The sequence below is a fragment of the Temnothorax longispinosus genome, chromosome 10, assembly GCF_030848805.1.
Source record: "Temnothorax longispinosus isolate EJ_2023e chromosome 10, Tlon_JGU_v1, whole genome shotgun sequence".
Taxonomy (NCBI): domain Eukaryota; kingdom Metazoa; phylum Arthropoda; class Insecta; order Hymenoptera; family Formicidae; genus Temnothorax; species Temnothorax longispinosus.
In genome coordinates, this window is record NC_092367.1 from 20,319,122 (window position 1) to 20,337,927 (window position 18,806).

Below are 18,806 nucleotides of genomic sequence, written 5' to 3' on the forward strand. Positions count from 1 at the left end.
AGGAGGACAACTAACAAGAGAAACCGACTAGAATACTGGCCATGATGTTTTATTTTGCATCGCGTCATCCTATCCTCAGTGATACGGATATTTCGTGGTTCAACCGTGTCTTTCTTACGCTTTATTGTCTATTGTGTTTATTTATGCAGGAAAAGTGGAAAGCTTGGCGCTGAAACGCTTATTGTTAAAGTTTCTAATAGAAATGAATTGCAATTATTACAAACCACCTTTTATGAATAACAGGTTTCTATTATTTTTCTTCTTTTAGTATTTTCTTTTTTTGAATATATAATTATTTTTTTGTTTTTTTGCTTTTTCAAATTTGTACTTGTTATTTTATTTCGATTATTTTGTTTTTGTGTTCAAGTTAACATATCAGTTAATGTCTTTTCTAGAAAACATGCTTGGCATAATGGAAGAAGTACGTCTAAAAGTGCACCCTGTCCAAAGTCTGAAGCTGAGACAAAAGTTACATCTCCTGTCCCACTTGAAACATATAATTCCAAAGTGAAATTGTTTTCATCTAGATGCCGATTAAGGAAGACAAATCGTACCACGGCAAAAATTTCAAAATATCATATTTTAGAGAGCAAGAATACAGAGCGAGATATATGTCGTAGCATTCTAAATACAGATATTGGACTCAGCAGCCATTACAAAAACGTTAACTTAGATAATGTTATTCCTGCATTGTCACCGATATTGAACGTATTCAAGATCCGGCATAATAAATTTAATTATTTCGATAAGTTGAAATCTACAGTAGAAAATGGCCAAAGAAACGGAACCCAGAAATACAAAAATCAAGTTGATACCCGTTTACTGCAATCTTTCTTTAGCTCACTATTGAATAAAAATGTTCCTCCTGAATTATTTGGCAAGAGGAATCGAAATGCTATAAATAGGACAATATATCGTCTTTTAAAGACGGTTCCAGGAAATATGACGATAAAAAGTGCCTTCAAAAGAACTGTACGACGAACGGAAAATGCTACTGGAGCATTACTAGACTTGCAACCATTATTCAAGAAGCTGGATGTATGTTTGTTGAAAGTTGAAGCAAATTATAGACAGTTTGAACAGGACCATTATCATCATTATCATCATTTCTATATATTAATTTGATAATTGAAGTGTCCAATATTGTCCACAATATCTTTTTTCTAGATTTCTGACATTAGATGGTTACATTCAATTGATAACAGTATAGTACAATGGATAATTATATTGAAGCTATTGCATTGGTTTTTTACACAGTACGTTATAAAGATCTTACATAAATATGTGGTCTTGAAAGAAATTCATAACCAATGGGTTTACATTACAAAAGATAATTGGTGTAAAATGCAAGAAGAGTTTATACGGGAAAAAGAGAATACTCTTGGTCTTGTACCCGACACGACATTGAATAAGACACATAATATCGGGACATATAAATTTATTCCAGGTTCTTCTGGTTTGAGAGCTTTATTTATAACAAAGTACATAAACACACCTATTTAATAAATTATTCCTTAAATACTCTTTTATTTATGCTACAAATGAATATAAATACTATTAGTAAAATATATATACTTACATGTGCACAATTTTAGGTACGATGTTAAAGAAAAATATGACGATATTGACGTTGTCTTAAGATTTCTGCAACAATTATATGTGACATTTTCTAATGAAAATGGCATCCCAAGTGTAGCAAGCTGCAGAAAGGAGATTTCAAATTTTTTCTACCCAAGATCTAAGAAACGATTATATTTTGTTTTATGTGATATTCAAGATGCATTTGGCTCGATAATACAACGTATAATTTATTATTCATCACATTGAACATATTTATCAACAAGTATATCGATTACTTACATTTTAATATTCTCTTTCAGAAAAATTATATGATATTATCGTAATGTATTGCGAACAATTAGAAAAGTATCTTGCAGTACGAACTTTTACCTTGTTAAAAACTAAAAGAAGCCAAAGAAAAAAATTCACAGTGCAAATTTTATCTTATAAACTTAGGAAACATATACCCAAAAACACAAAGATTACCAAAGAAAAACCTAAATTAGTTCAAACAAAAAAGTTGATTAATAAAATAAAGAAATTAATATTTCGTCAAAAGGTAAAATAAATATATATGAAATTAAAAAGTTAAATTAATATTCAATAATACTTTTATTGTAGGTTAAATTGAATGAACGAATATATTCAATAAATTTTGGTGTGCCACAAGGTGCATCAGTATCTCCGATTTTATCCGACATATATTACCAACACATGTCTGAAAAAATATTTTCTGAATATTTAAACAACAGTCTACTATGTAGATATGTAGACGACATACTATATATTACTGAAAATGAACATTATGCAGCAAAGTAATTTTAATAATCTATTTAATAATCTACTTGTATTAAACACACAAACGCAAATACGCATGCATAAAATATATTATAAAATTTTGTATTATAAATACAATACTTTTTACAGGTTTCTAGAAACCATTAAAAATGGAATACCTGAATATAATGTAAGATTCAATCCAAATAAAATCAAATCAAATGTAGGAATGCCTTACAGACGCACGAATATAACATTTCTAAAACAAATTTCTATTACATTGTAAAATTGGATCCGAAATAAAATGCTGGAACTGTTATTATTTATTCTACGTGTTATTATTTATTCTAAACTTTCCCTCAGTCAAAACATAGTGCAATTAATTATTTATTTTATCTTACGTTAATATGTTTTAAATGTTACGCAATAACAGCTTACGAATGAAGTAAATCAATTATTGCACCGACCGCAACATTGTAAAATATGACACCGATGTACGTACAATCTTGAAAAAAAAAATACATGGTGTTAAAATTGCGACGTTTGAATAGTTACATTAATTTTGATAACGTGTCTGTGTAAATGTAATCTCATTCTTTCATAATTTTGTTTCTTCTAATATATGTATAATACATATATGTATATCTAAATTTAAAGATATATTTTATCGAAGAGAACATATACATTAGAGTCAATTTCAATTTGTTATCGTCTCATTGCTAATCTTGCGGTATTCGTCGCTTATACGTCTTGTGTGCGCATGAATTATCTATACATTCATATCGCTATGTATATGTATACCTATATGTATACTTGGCATAAGACACCGTGTCTCTTGATAAGCAAATGTAATATTAATAATAAATACATTACAAATTTAATAAACACGTCATGGTAATATTAAGTAATTATTAAGTAATAGTGAGAAATATATACATATTACGTATTCATTGTGACGCTTGAAAGATCATAAAAATTATAAAAAGAATTTTAGATTATGAGGGAAGCGAGAATCTCGAGTTTTTGGAGTCGTCAGTAATTCATCAGACAGAAATCGCTCCTGTTACGCGGGAAGCATGATGAGCAAAGAGGTTGCAGTTGCAGTAGGTATTCTACAGCGGCTCGCCTACCCCTACTTTTACCCATCTCTTGAATAACGGCGCGGATGCCCAGCCTACAACCAATCAGAGCGCTGGCAGGTATGCATAGAAGGGGCAGTAGGCTCCCGCCCTCTGACCAATAGCAGCGTGACTAAGCGGAGGCAATGTGGGGAGGCAACACCCTCGTTTAGAATACCTCCGTCAACCTCCTTGCTTAACATGCTATGCTAATACTTTTGCCGATTTAAACGGAGTTTTCAACACCGAGAATCGCCATTTTCACCTAACGGCCCATTTTAATATGTACTTTCAACCATTTTTATGATCTTTTGTGCATCTCTACGATATACGTGATCAAATTCATCTACGTGTTTAATTTTAACCTATCATTGAAATATGAAATTTCTTTTATTATTATATTCATTAATTATATTCGTTTAAATTACAAGTAATTCACACGTATGTGCGGCACGCAAAACGCTCCAACTCATTTCTCACGCTAAACATGACATAGAGAATTGAAGGAATACACGTAATTTTCCACGAAATAGCAAGATACATTACAATGACTTACATTATTTTGTTAAAAAATTTATAATTATTTAATAGAGATTATATATAACAGCAGAGATTATAGTTGTGTCAGCGTATATTTTCTGAGACTCGTTTAGAATCGGGTGACAGAATTCAGAGCTTTGTTTCTCTCATCGTCAATCACCATTTTGACAGCATTTAAAACATTCTGTCATCTATTTCTTTTTGAGAGAGCATGCTTCTCGTTCCCATCTCCAAATACAAGATATGACAAGTATAAAGATGTTTCTATACAGACGTTTCTCGAGATTCATGCAGCGTCGTCTGTCGGTGAGCTCAGTCTGTCTCGACGTCATAAAATAATATTATAAATTTTGCATTAAAGGATACTTGACATTATCAACATAAAAATATGTCTTGTGAATCGTCCGTATTATAAGTCGGAGTTTAGCGCTTTACCTCTTTCATATAGATCGCCGCATACAAAAATATTCTAAAGCTTCTTGTCGTTGAATTAATTATAAAGATAACGTGCTTTGCATTAACCTTTTCGCTCCTAACGCTGGCTATAACTGATATAGCCGTATTAATTGATATTGATATACTAACTCCGCTTGTAGTGTATTAAATATAAGGTTTAAAATAATGATAGTATATAATTTTATCATGATCGCTATTCAGTCGACGCTGTCGTAGCGAAAAGGTTAAAGAACACTTGGCATTGTTCATATATCATAAGTATTCTGTATTTTAACATGCTCTCTCGAACAAGATTGAACGATAAAGAATTATAAAATATCTCTGCATAATGTTAGCCAACGAAAAAAAAAGGAAGCTACGAATGCCGTCGCTTGCGCTCGGCGAGAAGGTATATATAGACGATCCGAAATGCTACGAACGACACGGGACTAATAAATCTCAAGAAATACGTTTATCTTATCATTGTTATGTGTCCTTTAATGTGAGGCATGCTCTCTCGAACAAGAATAAACGATTAAAAGTTATAAAATGCCTTTGCATAATGCTAGCCAACGGAAAAAAGGAAGCTACGAATGCCGTCGCTCTCGCTTGGCGAGAATTATAGGTATTAGACGGTCTGAAATACGACGAACGATACGAAACTAAATCTTAAGAAATACGTTCATCTTATCATTGTTATGCGTCCTTTAATGTGAGGCATGCTCTCAAACAAGATTGAACGATAAAGAGTTATAATAAAATATCTCTGCATAATGCTAGCCAACGGAAAAAAGGAAGCTACGAATGCCGTCGTCGCTCTCGCTTGGCGAGAATTATAGGTATTAGACGGTCTGAAATACGACGAACGATACGAAACTAAATCTTAAGAAATACGTTCATCTTATCATTGTTATGCGTCCTTTAATGTGAGGCATGCTCTCAAACAAGATTGAACGATAAAGAGTTATAATAAAATATCTCTGCATAATGCTAGCCAACGGAAAAAAGGAAGCTACGAATGCCGTCGCTTGCGCTCGGCGAGAAGGTATAATAGACGATCCGAAATGCTACGAACGACACGGGACTAATAAATCTCAAGAAATACGTTTATCTTATCATTGTTATGTGTCCTTTAATGTGAGGCATGCTCTCTCGAACAAGATTGAACAATAAAGGGTTATAAAATGTTTTTGCATAATGCATATAGCCAACGATTAATAAATTCTTATAGATATATTTCAGCAATCACCACAGATATAAACATCATTCATGAACGACATAAAATATTGTAATTAGCGCCAATGTGATTAGTGTGATTGCAATATCATTAATAATACATCTCACATTAAAGAGGAAGCTGTGACAATGTAAACGACGCTGCTTTGGAAGCAGGCACCCGCTATACTTAAATTTACATCAGTTAAACCTTTAAAAATCAGTTAGCGAAAGCACCAAAATATTTATACGACGCGCGCCGGCATTCCCGGACTCGGCGATCTAGGTCAAGGCCAATTTAGAAAGTGGCGATCAATAATGTACAGCTGTTCGTGACGAAACTGTCCCCCTCCCCCCTCTCCCCGCCGCCCGCGTTTGCCGCTCAAGTAGGTCAAGGCCATGTGTCGCTGGCTTGGCGCGAGAAAAAAAAGTCTTCCCTATCGTTTATCGCAAATATCTGGGCAACCATCGAAGATATAGAAATGATTCAAAAAGGACACTTTAGTTTATACTCTGCACTATTGGAATATCTCGATTTTATTACTAACACGTGCGTCCTTCCGTTTATTTAACATGATATGATAAAGCGCGCGCGTGCCGTAAATATCGGGCGTAAAATGATTTCTGACTTTCGTAAAACGCTTACTTATATCTCGGCAACCGTAAATGATAGAAAGATGATTAAAAAAAGACTTTGTACTTCGTAATTTGCCCTATTGGTATTACTCACGTGCATTACTCGCACGTATGCTTTCGTTTATTAAAGCAATAAAGCGCGAGCTAGCCGAAAGAATCGCGCGCCTCGCCGCATTCATCATTTTCATTAAACGCTTATATCGCTCGGCAATCGTAAAAGACAGAAAGATGATTCAAAAAGCACTTTTTAGATCGTGCTCTACTCTGTTAGACGTGCTCACTTTTATTATTGCCACGTATTTATTTCCGTTTATTAAGATGAAAAAGCGCGCAAAATCTTAAGGATTCGGGCGCCGAGCAAGTTTTTATTTTTATAAAACGCTTATATTTCGGCAACCGCAAATGATAGAAAGACGATTCGACAAGCAATCGTTAGTTTGAAATCTGCCCTATTGGATGTAGTCATTTTTAATACTGACAATTTTACAGTTTCTATTACTAACAATAAAATAAGACGAGAAAGCGCGCGAGATCTTAACGAAACGCGTGCGCCGAGCGACTTTTCATTTTTATTACACACTTACGGTATATATCTCTCGGCAATCATACATGATAGAAAAACACTATACAAAATGGTTTTAGCTTTTTTTTCTCGTTTTGAATGTTTTCTTTAAGCTGATTTCATGATTTTTTGTTGAGTATTTTTGTTGCACGCCGACTCCGGAACTATATCAATATCCGAATCATTTTTGGCTAAAATTATATGGAATAAATATGTTCTCGTCAAAATATAAGGTAAATTTATATTATTTGTTCACTGTTGTTAAAATCGCCAATGTGCCACTTAATATTGTCAATTTATATAGGTATAATAGTGTCAATAGTGAAACTAATATGCTTTTTATTGTTGCGGTTAATTTAACGACAGTCGCCAAAGTAGCCAATTGACACACACACACACACACACACACACACACACACACACACACACACACACACACACGTATATATATATATATATTTATATACATATAATATGCATACAGTAATATGACTTACCGCAGAGAAGGTATCCATGGATATAACAAACATTTTTCCTGCTGTTAATACACAAGGTTCTTGCGTTTTCATTAACATAAATATTAAGATTTTTCTTGTTCGAGATGAAGTTTGATACCATGTTACGTTCATTCTGCAAGCAAAATACAATGACTTTTATATTATAATTTGTATTTAAGATAATTCTCAGAGCATATGTAAAATTTATTTTGTTTGAAAATAAGCAAGAATAGATTGATTCGTTTTATTAATACCAAAATGTTTATACGTACAAACTGGTGTGGATATATGTGCTATGGTCGATTAGACGTTGCGCTTGAAAACTCTCGAAAAATAGATGTACTAACAATGCACATGAAAATGTTATTTGTCTTAAAAACTCTTCGGGGTTATCCACATTTGTGACTGCCTAAGAACATTTAACATTGTAATTACAAAGGAATAAGTAATATTTTAATTTTAAATCCATTTTTAATTAATGTTACTAAATTATTCATTAACATACTTATATTTTTTACTAATCTTTGAATTACATAGATGTTGAAGCATGTAATCAGTTTTTCTAATATATTAATAATTCATTTAACGCTATTGAACGAAATGGAACATTATCATATATTATTATAATTAAGATGAATGAAGCTAACATACCGTAACACCCGTCATACTTATGATAAGCATATTGAAACCCGCTATTATAAGGAACATTTGGCTGAACACTGCTTCAATGAGACTGGCAAATCTTCATGAACAAATTAAAAACATAATACTTTTTTAGATAGAATATGTCTTATTGTAGGAATAAATGTACAATTAATATGTATACGTGCTATAAATATATATGTTGTTTAAGTATGTTATGTAATTATAAATTTAACAATAACATATATGGATATGTATAACAGTAAAATTGATTACACAATATAGCTATAATATATATATATATATATATATATATATATATATATATATATATATATAATATATAAGCAGTATAAGCTATTAAGCTGCATCCTGTATTACAGTACCTTAGAGCTCTCTTGTGTGCATGAATGCTGCTTACAATATTTTCGTACGGTTTATCGTTTTTTATAAATGGGTTAAAATTTATTTCTAGATTATCTTCTTTTACTAAATTTTCCAGTTGTTGCCTGATGCAATTGAGGCACAATAAGTTTCAAAATTATTTATTAATACAAATTTCAAATTGATTAAAATGCGTTTAAAGGAAAATGAACAAAGTAAAGACGATTTTATGAGAGTCTTACCCGATAATCATAAATAATCCGCAAACATGCTGCACTACTATTACATACATTGTATCTGCCGCGATGGCAATGCTTACACAAATGACTGCTGTAACGTATCCATGAATTAAGATTGGAAAGTAATATTTCTCCATATCGATATAGTACTCAACTTGGTGTAACAATGGTCGAGTTGTATCATTTGAAGAAGAACCCAGTAACAATGGTTGCAATGGTACTAACATAAAAAACACCAGCGCGGAATAAAAAGCGCCTAAATAAATTCATATATTCTTAATCATTTTGTAGTCTTTATTATCTTTAATTTTTGTTGTAACTACAAAATGAATTCAATTTGTATTTTGAATTTTTACTATAGGAAATAAGAGATTCCGTAATAAAAAGGGGTATGCTTATGTTATTACGGTCACTAATAAAAAATAATTTTTTCAGGAACTTAAGAAGAGATAGTCTTTCGCAGAACTTTTTCTTCATTGCACATACAATCATATTATGCTTACTCGCGTATATGATTGTAAACGTCCGTCCATTTTGCGCATAATTATTAAGAATCTTAATGTATGGAGATGTCATTAATAATTGCCAATCGTATTGTATTTGATCGAAAAGTGCTCTGATCTGTAATTAAATTTTATTACAATTTTGCCAAATTTTTTATTTTTATTATGGCTAAAAAATTGCAATATAGAATTGCTCAAATAATAATAATAATAATAATAATAATAATAATAATAATAATAATAATAATAATAATAATAATAATAATAATAACAACTGTCAAAGTAACACAGTTGTTCTTTCTCGCATATTTAAATTAATATATAAATTTTAGACATGCCCTGCGATAAGCGGGTGTGTATGTTAAAAATATTTTAAAATTTAGATATATCACAATATGTGTTTATATATACCTCTGTTGTTTTTAATATGCAAGTGATTAATTTTACTCCACATCCTATATCGACTACTAATGGTGAAAGAGAATCGATAAACACATCGACGTTGTCAATAGAGAGTAAACCACATATCTATGCTTAAACCATGAAGTTATAAGTATGAAGCACTAAAGCATACGGCATTTAAATATTATTTATATGTATAAATGTAAAATAGAATATAAAACAAATGTATAGTTATCCGAAAAATAACTTTCTTTTCTATAAAAAAAGGATTAATAAAATTCTTTTCATCAACGAACAATTAAGTCTGCGATACTCAAATATGCGTCGTCATACCTTGGCGATAAATTGCGTGCCAGCTAAAGACACTATAATGATAATAATAGCGTTGCTACTTCTATTCGTTTGATAAGGCCATTGTCCGACACACGACAGAAGGACTTTATTGATCCTGTAATTCCGTCCATCGAAGAACTGCATTTCACACTTATCAATAGAACTGTAGAAGAACAATATGTTCAGAGAGAACTGCAGGGAACTTTCAACGTTTCATCCATTTGCACCATTGTCTTTAATAATTCTCTCTGTAAGCGTTTCTATCGGCACCGTCACAAAATTATTTTAATTGCTCGCTTATAGCCGTAGTTAATGGCCGTAGTTAATGTCGAACATAAGCTTAATAAAAGGCTGTGCCTCTTGAGCCTATAAGGTTTTATGTACTTTGAGATACTTTCCATTGTTCCACGTGAGTGTTGAACATTTCCGTACGTATAACAGAATATTATATCTTTCTCTTATCTATAGTTACAAGATACTTATTCTTAAAAAAGTGTTTCTCTGCAACGATTTTTTTCTCTTACTTAAGTAATACTAATAACAACAATTCCATGTTTTTTTCATGTTCTCGAAACTGCTTTCTTCATCTTTTTCAAATGTCTTAATTTATTTAAAAAGTAAACTTAACAAAACTAAAATTTAAGATGTTTTGTGTTGCGCGTACACATGTGGAAAGTTTATATTAAATATATGGTATAAATATTAATACGTATTAAGAAATTGAAAAAAAATTATTAAGAATATTTTTATTCTTACGAAAGATAATAATGGTATAACATTCTTATAATATAAAAGCATGAAAATTTTATTATGCGTATACGTATTATGTATACTTATTATTACATTCGAATTGTGCAGTTTAAAAATTTAGTAATTTTCGAAGCGGAATGGGATGTTCTCTTGTCACCTCGTTCATCTGTTAGCTGTTACGTATCTAAGGCCTTTCTAGACACGCGCACTTTTGCAAATGTCTCGTTCATTTTAAATGTCACAGCATTCATTTATATAGCATATATATTTTTATTATTTTATATTTTACGTGACAGGGACGAAAAGGAAGTGTTCCGTCGTTATTATGTGAATTCCGCGAGTTATACTTTGAACGTGACACATATCATGCGAAGAAGCTTCGCACGTTATGATGTGAGTATAGTGCAAACAATTAATACATATATTAATCATGAGTGATTTTGAATCTTGTCTACGCGAAAATATTGCATATCTTATATCTATACATATATAATTTAATATATTTAATCGAATACGCAGAGGCAGTTTGATACTTGTACAACCGCCGAAGACGACTCGTATTTTTCATCGGATCTTGATCTACCGAATCCAAAGTAATGTTTGCTCGAATCTTAATCTATTTATATATCTTAAAAAAGCTGTGTAATCACTGATCTTGTATCTTCCAAGAGTGACACAATCTTGTCGAAAATTGCGACTTACTTGTCGAGCATCTAGAAACGAAAAGAACGATCAACTAGACTTTCTCAAATTGCCGTCAAAATCATTACATTGCTGTCAAGATCCAGTTGTTAATAGACAAGTCGTCGAAGCAAAATTATGTAAGTGATGTAAGTGTTAATAAAGTTCAAATATACGAATTTCAAATATTTGATAAGCGAGTCCATATATTACTTGACAAAAGCGTTTTATGTAAAATTTTTGTTTGTCATTATATATTTTATACACGCATATTATTTTGTGGAGACACATTTTAGTTACCAGAGAAGTCGACCAGGTTGCCGCGTCGCAACATATCTCAAATATTGAATCTTCTGCTTCAAATACCTGTCAGAAAAAGTATGAAGTAAGATATGAGGTATGTATAATATTAAGTAATTGTATATTTAGAATACTTTGACGTGAACCCTTTTGTATCAAAAGTATGTTAACATTTGGCAGATTGTGTGTCATTCGCATTGCAGTCATTACTTAATAATGTCTAATTTTAATCATCAGAAATAAAATATATTTTTTACCGATTAACAATTTAAATTTATAAAAGTTTAACGTTTCTCATCTTATAAAGAAATCCTTATAAAGAATCAGCGTAAATTTTTTCTAGAATACTAATTAATATGCAAAAATGAATTTAAAGATATACTATTGTACTATATGTGTTTTGATGGACTGTTTCTTAGCCACAAGGGGTAACTTTCGAAGAAAAGCATTCGAGCAATGGTGAAAAGTTTGAACGTAAACTCAATGAGAAAATTTGGTAACTATTTAAAAAATTAATCCAAACATACATTCTTACTCCTAGCCGCTTTAAAGTTTTGAGGCGCAAGTTGTTTTTATTATCTTGGTTAAAGCGCCTAATGCATTGCGCTGATAGCAGGAAACAAAGCAGTACACCACGGATCGTAAGGGCTATTCGACAAAACAGCAAGAAACGTGAGTTAATTTTTAGAAATAAATTTAGATTATGTTAATATTATTATATTAATTTTTTAGTCGATCCAAAAGCAATTCGATCGGTAACGTCCTATCAACCACGCACAGGCAACAGTAAAAGCAGCGTTGTCGTACTTTATCACGGTAGATTCAATATACCTCCATCATCATCTTCGAAGGCTCTTGTGCTTTCGAAACTTTCGAAATCCGATCAGACAGTTCAAACATCGCAAATATCGCGATCGGAAGTTACAAGTCCTGCATCACCTGATAAGTAAGTGAATGAGTAAGTGATATCGATACAGTGAAAAAAATTTTAAGAGATTATATTCCGTAAAGAAAGGCAGTATATTTGACCGGTTTAAGTTATTTTTACACGGAAAATATGTTTAAAAAGGGCAAAAATCATAGAAACTCCAGAAACTCTGTCTCCGAGATATCCACTACGTCGACGAAAAACTTGCAAAAGATATCGCCATACATCAAGACAACAGCCTTCTCTGAATGTAAACATTTATCACGCGAATCGAGTAGAGCGATTTGTATCGCCGTTGCAACATCAGTGGACTCCACTTGAAAAGCAAATAGGAATAAATTCCAAGTATAAGAATCTAGAGTTCACAAACAAGCTTCCCAAAGATTCTGTCAGGCCGCAATCGAGAACAATTACTTGTCATATCAACGAACACGCAACGAATCAAAGATCGCATAAATGTATCAAAGAAGAAAAAACTTGGGAGAAACGATGCTCACTCGTTGAAGCCGCCGCTTCAAAACCTATGGACCATCGTCCAGAGTAAATAATTTGGGGAATAGATTGGGTATATAACAGAATCGAAGGTAATACATAGAAGCGATATGTAATATAACTTTGCAGGAAAGTGGAGACGAAATACACAAAAAAGCAAAAGCAATCGACGTCATCTTGCTTGAATCTGGGTTTGCCGATACAGCAGCAGATACAAACTCATCCCAAAGAAACGAGCGTTATCCCAAAGAAATCAGCATTCGTCGTGAATGGGATTGGCGAGACGAGTCGTATGTTTCCCTTCCAAGCTACGCCTAGTGGTAATCTCAAGATCATTCCGAATCAGGTAAGAAAGATCTCGTTTCAGCAGATGCTATAATGAAATCTTTTCAGAAATATCGGTCTCGAAGCAGACATAGCATAGTCGTTTTAGGTTGTATTCGAGTCGAACAAGTTCAGCGTTTTAGTTGCTGATCCGCGACATACAAAGGTCAACGTCAAGACCGAGCTTAATCGACCAGGTGTTAACATTGGCACATCCGTTTCTGACTCTTCGAATCGAACAAGATATATCGATCTCCCGCCTGGCATTACGTCGTCGACGATCGATCAGTTGCAGGTGAAACTCAAGGTCTTTTTATAGCTATTTCTAGTTTTGATATCGTCTAAATGTTATTTGGTCTGTGCAACACACACAGGCACAGAAAAAGTTACCATATATCGAAGGAAGCTATAGATCACGAACGCAACCAAGTACAAAGTTTTATTCATCAGAAATGGAACAAAATCATTCGGTACAATCGACATCCCATCAACTTCCTCCAATGAACGAAGTACCACTCGCCTCGTTAGTTCTTTTAAATTTAAAATTTACAAAATTTACAAATGTAAAATTTAAGGACACATTTATATGTCACAATTTTAAGTGATATTCATCTCCTTATTCTAGTCTTGGTTATTTTCTGTTTTAAACAGGTTGGGATTTACAAATGAGCAACCGATCAATTGGAATAATATAATTCTTCCTGAAAAGACTGACTTGTATCAGGAATTAGCTAGACGTATCATAAATTATAAGTAAGAAAAGAGAGAGAATCTTAAATAATATACTCGTATATATATATATATATATATATATATATATATATATATATTAGGCTCTTTGTTTATCACTTTGCAAGTGTTTTTTAACTAAATATCTTTTAATTAAATAACTTTCATGTCATTTAGTAAGAAATAATTTAACTTGTATAATATTATGCTATGCTTTATGAGCAACAGTTTATTATAAATTAAATTATATTAAAGTAAGCATTTCTTTATTTATTCTACCAAGAAATGCTGACTGTGTCGTTCGAATTGATCATGATGAGTTTCATTGCCACCTCCTTGTTCTGCAAAGTTACAGTATATTTTTCGACGAGAAAAATCGCAAGGATATCGACTTGTCCGGCGTAAGATTTTATCTAAGTTGTAATACTTGATTAGATTTTAGGTAAAATAAATAATTTTAGAAAATATTTTTGAAATTTGAAAAAAATATGGCTATCTTAAACTTTGAAAATTTTTGTGTAAAAGCATTCTTATGAATAGCTATATAATAAAATAAGATATAATACAATTAAGTTGAAATTCTAAAAATGCGATTTATTACATGCACAAAATGTAGAGCAGCGTGACTTCCAAGGCTTTCTCTATTATTTATGACTGGATGATAAGTCCAATTAATGAAAGTTACCAGCTGTTACGAAGAGATAATATATTAGAAATTTTTATGGCTGCACAGTATCTGGGTATCAAAGGTGCTATATTTTATCTCATATCTCAAATTTTTATTTTTAAATAGAATAAATTTTTGCTTTTTACATAGAAATAAAAGATTTAACATAAGATAAACATTCAAATAAAATATATAAAAAAATGTAATAAAATTTTTCACGGATTTCTTATTAAAAACATACATTGCATATCACGTAAAGAATTAGAAGAGCAATGCTGGGCATTCATTGACAATGACGAGCTCTTTTCCGAAGATACTGCTTTTCTATTATACTTGGAAGCAAAGAAGATTGGAAATACTGCGGTAATGGAACTGATGGTGCCGAGAATAATGAAATTTTTCTTGATGCTCGTTAGCACAAAGGATTTTTTGGAATTGTCAACAGACGAATTGTGCTTACTGTTGAAATCTAATTATATTTGCGTCAATAGGTATTATAATCATATTTTTTTCGTTGAACTTCGAATACATTTTATGCATAAGAAAATTTTATAGAGAATTATACAGTCCAGTTATATTTAAAATGTCGATATCTATACTTGAAATTTTATTTATTAATGAGAAATTGTTTGTTTAAAATCTTGCTTAATAAATAATGTAATATAATAATAAATAATATAAGTAATAATAAGTAATATAAATTATGATAATAAATAATATAATATTAAGTGTATGTATCTTTTTTTGTCTCACAGTGAAATGGAAGTTCTAATGTCTGCCGTAAGATGGTTAATGCACGATTGGAATGAAAGAAAGCAATACATGTTAGAAGTGCTGAAATGTGTTAGATTTGGACTTATAGCTCCGTGGCAATTAGTAGATGTCAAAAGAAATCCTGAAAATCCAGAATTTATGGAATTGATGTCTTACCCTGAAGTACAAAAAATGGTGGATGATGGTCTCGCGTATGAATTTTATTTACAATTTGAAAAGCTTTAAATTTATCCAAGAATGAATTATGAAATTAGAAAACAAGCAAGCCATAATTAATATGAAAATTTATAGGTTTGTTATTATAAAATATTGGTACGGTAATCAAACTGAAGATTACTACCACTGGATAGATTTGCTCGGACTTAGCGAACCGACTAATCGCAACTGGGCAGGAGAAGACAAAGTAATTCAAGCTACATTAATTCAAGCACTTACATCTTTTATTTAATATGTGATACGTTATTTTTCACACAACAATTGTTACAAACTTTATTTAAAATAATAAAAAATGTAAAATTTGTACAATTCGCAATCTATTATCTGCATAATATACATATTTCTTGTTTCAGAACTATGTTACCTATCGTGAATTTCTGTTATATCTCGAAGAGTATCAAAAAACAAACATCTCGGAGATAAAAGCAAAAAAGATTCAAACAAAACCCACACCTCCTAATTCTCCTCCTAAAGATAGCTCACTATTATCTCTAGAGAGAACACATGCGAATTGCAATAAAAATCACTGTTGCACAGATTCACATCTTTTAGGTATATAAATTAATGCAAAAATATTAACACTATAAATGTCATATATTAAGTAAGTGTCTAATAATTTAATACTATACAATTTGTAATTGATAATAATAAATAAATTTTGCAGTGTCGCAGAATTTGTTATGTCTTTATAAATTCTCGGGAAAAATTCTTTCTTTCTTTGAAAAATTTGACAATTTAGCAATTTATATTTTAATACTATTTTTATTAAGATATATTTATTCTATGTTTATGCTTATTTTTAGAGCAATACACAATGCAAACTAGAGAACCAAAAAAATATGTATCAAAAAACGCAACTTCATCGAGCATGGTCATGTCACCTGAAATGTTAACTGATTGTCTTAGTAATATGGGTAGAAATAATAATATAAGAGTGGTGAGTAAGCTTTAATACGACAGTTTAATTTTAAGTTATAAAGACAAAGAGAATTTTATCATAAATAAAGACATTTGTTAACTTTATTTTTACATTATTCCTTTTATCATATATATTACGCTGTATTGTTTTACATATAAACTGATTTTGATAATTACGAGTACCGATTGTAATTTTGCAAATTAATTTATATATGTAATAAGATTATTTAACAGATATTTTTATATAAAATTAAGGATTCATTAATAATTATAGTAATTTATAATTAAATATTTTTATCGACATTAGGATAATGTTATGTTTTTATTCGTAGAACAAAGCACAGTTCGAGGGAAATAGAAACAATAAATATATTGTTCATGATACAAAATATTGCGAGTCAGGTGAATTACCACGAAAATCTTTGGACTTTTTGAAGAATGCGAAATGTATGTACGAACATCATCAGCGTGAGGTCCCGATGGTATAAATGTTTTTTTTTTACCTTACAAAAATATAAGAAATACTTATAAATTAAGAAATAATGAAAGAAAAATGTGAGAAATTAAAAAAAGAAAAAATTTGAATATTTTTTATTTTAAAACTTTAAAAGGCAATGATATATACTAAATATATATCGAAAGTGCATTGAATGCGATATATCTAGTATTTGAGGATTAATTCAAAGGTTTAGGTTTTATTTCTATTCTTTCATTATATCCAATATTTTACATGTTGTACTTTATTGTCGCGTGTAACAAAAATGGAGTCATGGGGATGAATTTAAATGCATATCACATATCTTTTTGATGTATATAATATGCAGAGAAATATATAGAAAAGTACGAAAAAGGATATTATATATCATCACGTGTTGTAAATGTATGAGTAAATGTACAAGCAAATGAGCAAAATGACTCTATTATTGTACATATATCTATCCAAATTATGTATTGCATGTATACCTATATGTATAATTATGTGACTATATATAGGTTACTGATAAATCGACGTATGAAGGCCGACAAGAAAGGAATGTTTCTAACCGCAAATACTGGGAACAAAATGTTATATTTCCCATAAAGGAACAACAAAAAGTTATAAACAAATCAAGATGTACGAAAGATCATTCTGATTCAGCCAAATCTGAAGAAGAAGCAGCCACTATGATACAAGCTACGTACAGAGGATATAAAGTCAGAAGAAAATTTGATGAAGTTAGTGAATATTAAACAATCATGGTTTGCATATGCATTGAAAATAGAAAAAAAAAAAAGAGTTTTTTTAGTTATTTATTTTTAGATATTTATTTTCTATATAAAATAAGAATAAGAATAAATATTCTAGATTTAAGATAACGAAAGCGATAACATTTGATTAAACTATACGATTAAAGTTTGAATGAATGATATAATTCTAGTCTTCTAATTTACATTAATTTTTTAGAGATAAATTGTCTAGCTCTTCATATTTTTTTTTCTTAAATTTTATTGAAATATTGCTATCATAAAAATAAAATTTTAAAGTATACATGTGATATAATTACTATAATAATAGGTGATTATTTTATATTATAGATTAAGAAATCGTCCTTAGAAGGAAAACAGAATGCTCAAAAAGTGGCTGAGCTGTTATCTATGTCGACGAGTCAATGCGGATGGTCACTTCAGAAATCATTAAATCCAGTCAAATCCAACAATATTGCGAATCATATGAAGTATGAAAACACGTTACATTATATCTAAAGAAAAATGTAAATTAGTTTTGTGATGTAACAAAAATGTTTAGTAATAAATATATATACAGAAATAACTTTCTTTCTTTATGTGTAAAAGAATACATTGTCTATGTACATATCTAGTTTTATACATATAATTTGTTGGAAATTACGGTACTATTATAGAATACCCTTGTCGCGTAAATAAGAGCATTAATACATGCAAAACATGAAAATGCGGCAATTATATATTTCATATAGGCGCGCGCTAGCTCTCTCTCCCTCTCTCCCTCTCTCTCTCTCTTTTTCTCTTTCTCTTTCTCTCTCGTAGGCGATCGTTGTAAGCTCGATCACCGGCGTGGTGTAGAAATAAAGATCGTGATGCGGATATAATCACACACACACACACACACACACACACACACAAATGTGACATAAACATTTATGATTTATCGCTGTTAATGATAAT

The 18,806-nt window shown here is 30.9% G+C and overlaps 3 protein-coding genes across 9 annotated transcripts; 2 read left to right on the plus strand and 1 right to left on the minus strand.

Annotated features, from left to right (window-relative positions):
• Window positions 1–53: 53 nt before the first annotated feature.
• On the plus strand, window positions 54–2,663 carry Tert (telomerase reverse transcriptase). Its single transcript, XM_071790866.1, has 7 exons — window positions 54–243; window positions 396–1,038; window positions 1,168–1,481; window positions 1,596–1,801; window positions 1,881–2,119; window positions 2,182–2,375; window positions 2,488–2,663. The coding sequence occupies exons 1-7, from the start codon at window positions 203–205 to the stop codon at window positions 2,621–2,623; spliced, it is 1,773 nt and encodes a 590-aa protein (XP_071646967.1). The 5' UTR covers window positions 54–202; the 3' UTR covers window positions 2,624–2,663.
• LOC139820512 (odorant receptor 13a-like) lies at window positions 2,638–10,111 on the minus strand. 3 transcript variants are annotated; one of them, XM_071790875.1, is made up of 9 exons: window positions 9,844–10,111; window positions 9,520–9,636; window positions 9,109–9,226; window positions 8,609–8,825; window positions 8,369–8,491; window positions 7,992–8,082; window positions 7,613–7,749; window positions 7,341–7,473; window positions 2,638–2,842 (listed from the first exon to the last, which is right to left on the minus strand). In XM_071790875.1, exons 1-9 carry the CDS (start codon window positions 9,985–9,987, stop codon window positions 2,792–2,794), a joined length of 1,131 nt encoding a protein of 376 aa, XP_071646976.1. In that variant the 5' UTR covers window positions 9,988–10,111; the 3' UTR covers window positions 2,638–2,791. The 3 variants fall into 3 exon arrangements, with proteins under 3 accessions (XP_071646976.1, XP_071646974.1, XP_071646975.1); XM_071790873.1 differs by having other exon boundaries at window positions 8,609–8,861; window positions 9,844–10,000; XM_071790874.1 differs by lacking the exon at window positions 2,638–2,842 and adding an exon at window positions 2,849–7,034 and having other exon boundaries at window positions 8,609–8,861; window positions 9,844–10,000.
• A 58-nt stretch (window positions 10,112–10,169) lies between these two features.
• On the plus strand, window positions 10,170–18,706 carry LOC139820502 (uncharacterized). Of its 5 annotated transcripts, none has more exons than XM_071790841.1 (23): window positions 10,170–10,271; window positions 10,890–10,986; window positions 11,113–11,186; window positions 11,263–11,414; window positions 11,571–11,671; window positions 11,994–12,070; window positions 12,188–12,246; window positions 12,307–12,520; window positions 12,644–13,042; window positions 13,124–13,340; window positions 13,428–13,613; window positions 13,693–13,841; window positions 13,970–14,071; window positions 14,331–14,448; window positions 14,664–14,796; window positions 14,974–15,205; window positions 15,470–15,679; window positions 15,780–15,891; window positions 16,058–16,256; window positions 16,508–16,641; window positions 16,955–17,104; window positions 17,616–17,837; window positions 18,198–18,706. In XM_071790841.1, exons 2-23 carry the CDS (start codon window positions 10,960–10,962, stop codon window positions 18,363–18,365), a joined length of 3,435 nt encoding a protein of 1,144 aa, XP_071646942.1. In that variant the 5' UTR covers window positions 10,170–10,271; window positions 10,890–10,959; the 3' UTR covers window positions 18,366–18,706. The 5 variants fall into 5 exon arrangements, with proteins under 5 accessions (XP_071646942.1, XP_071646944.1, XP_071646943.1 ...); XM_071790843.1 differs by having other exon boundaries at window positions 15,028–15,205; XM_071790842.1 differs by having other exon boundaries at window positions 12,191–12,246.
• The last annotated feature ends 100 nt before the right edge of the window (window positions 18,707–18,806 follow it).

Bases quoted from the DNA above. Each gene is read 5' to 3' on its own strand.
- Tert (XM_071790866.1), top strand. From the start codon at position 203: ATGAATTGCAATTATTACAAACCACCTTTTATGAATAACAG. The intron at 1,039-1,167 runs GTATGTTTGTTG...TCTTTTTTCTAG, and splicing joins CATTATTCAAGAAGCTGGAT to ATTTCTGACATTAGATGGTT. The intron at 2,376-2,487 runs GTAATTTTAATA...TACTTTTTACAG, and splicing joins AATGAACATTATGCAGCAAA to GTTTCTAGAAACCATTAAAA.
- LOC139820512 (XM_071790873.1), bottom strand. From the start codon at position 9,987: ATGCAGTTCTTCGATGGACGGAATTACAGGATCAATAAAGTCCTTCTG. The intron at 9,227-9,519 runs GTATATATAAAC...ATTTAATTACAG, and splicing joins GCATATTAAAAACAACAGAG to ATCAGAGCACTTTTCGATCA. The intron at 8,492-8,608 runs GTAAGACTCTCA...CAATTGCATCAG, and splicing joins GGATTATTTATGATTATCGG to GCAACAACTGGAAAATTTAG.
- LOC139820502 (XM_071790841.1), top strand. From the start codon at position 10,960: ATGCGAAGAAGCTTCGCACGTTATGAT. The intron at 13,043-13,123 runs GTAAATAATTTG...ATAACTTTGCAG, and splicing joins CCTATGGACCATCGTCCAGA to GAAAGTGGAGACGAAATACA. The intron at 15,680-15,779 runs GTATGAATTTTA...GAAAATTTATAG, and splicing joins ATGGTGGATGATGGTCTCGC to GTTTGTTATTATAAAATATT.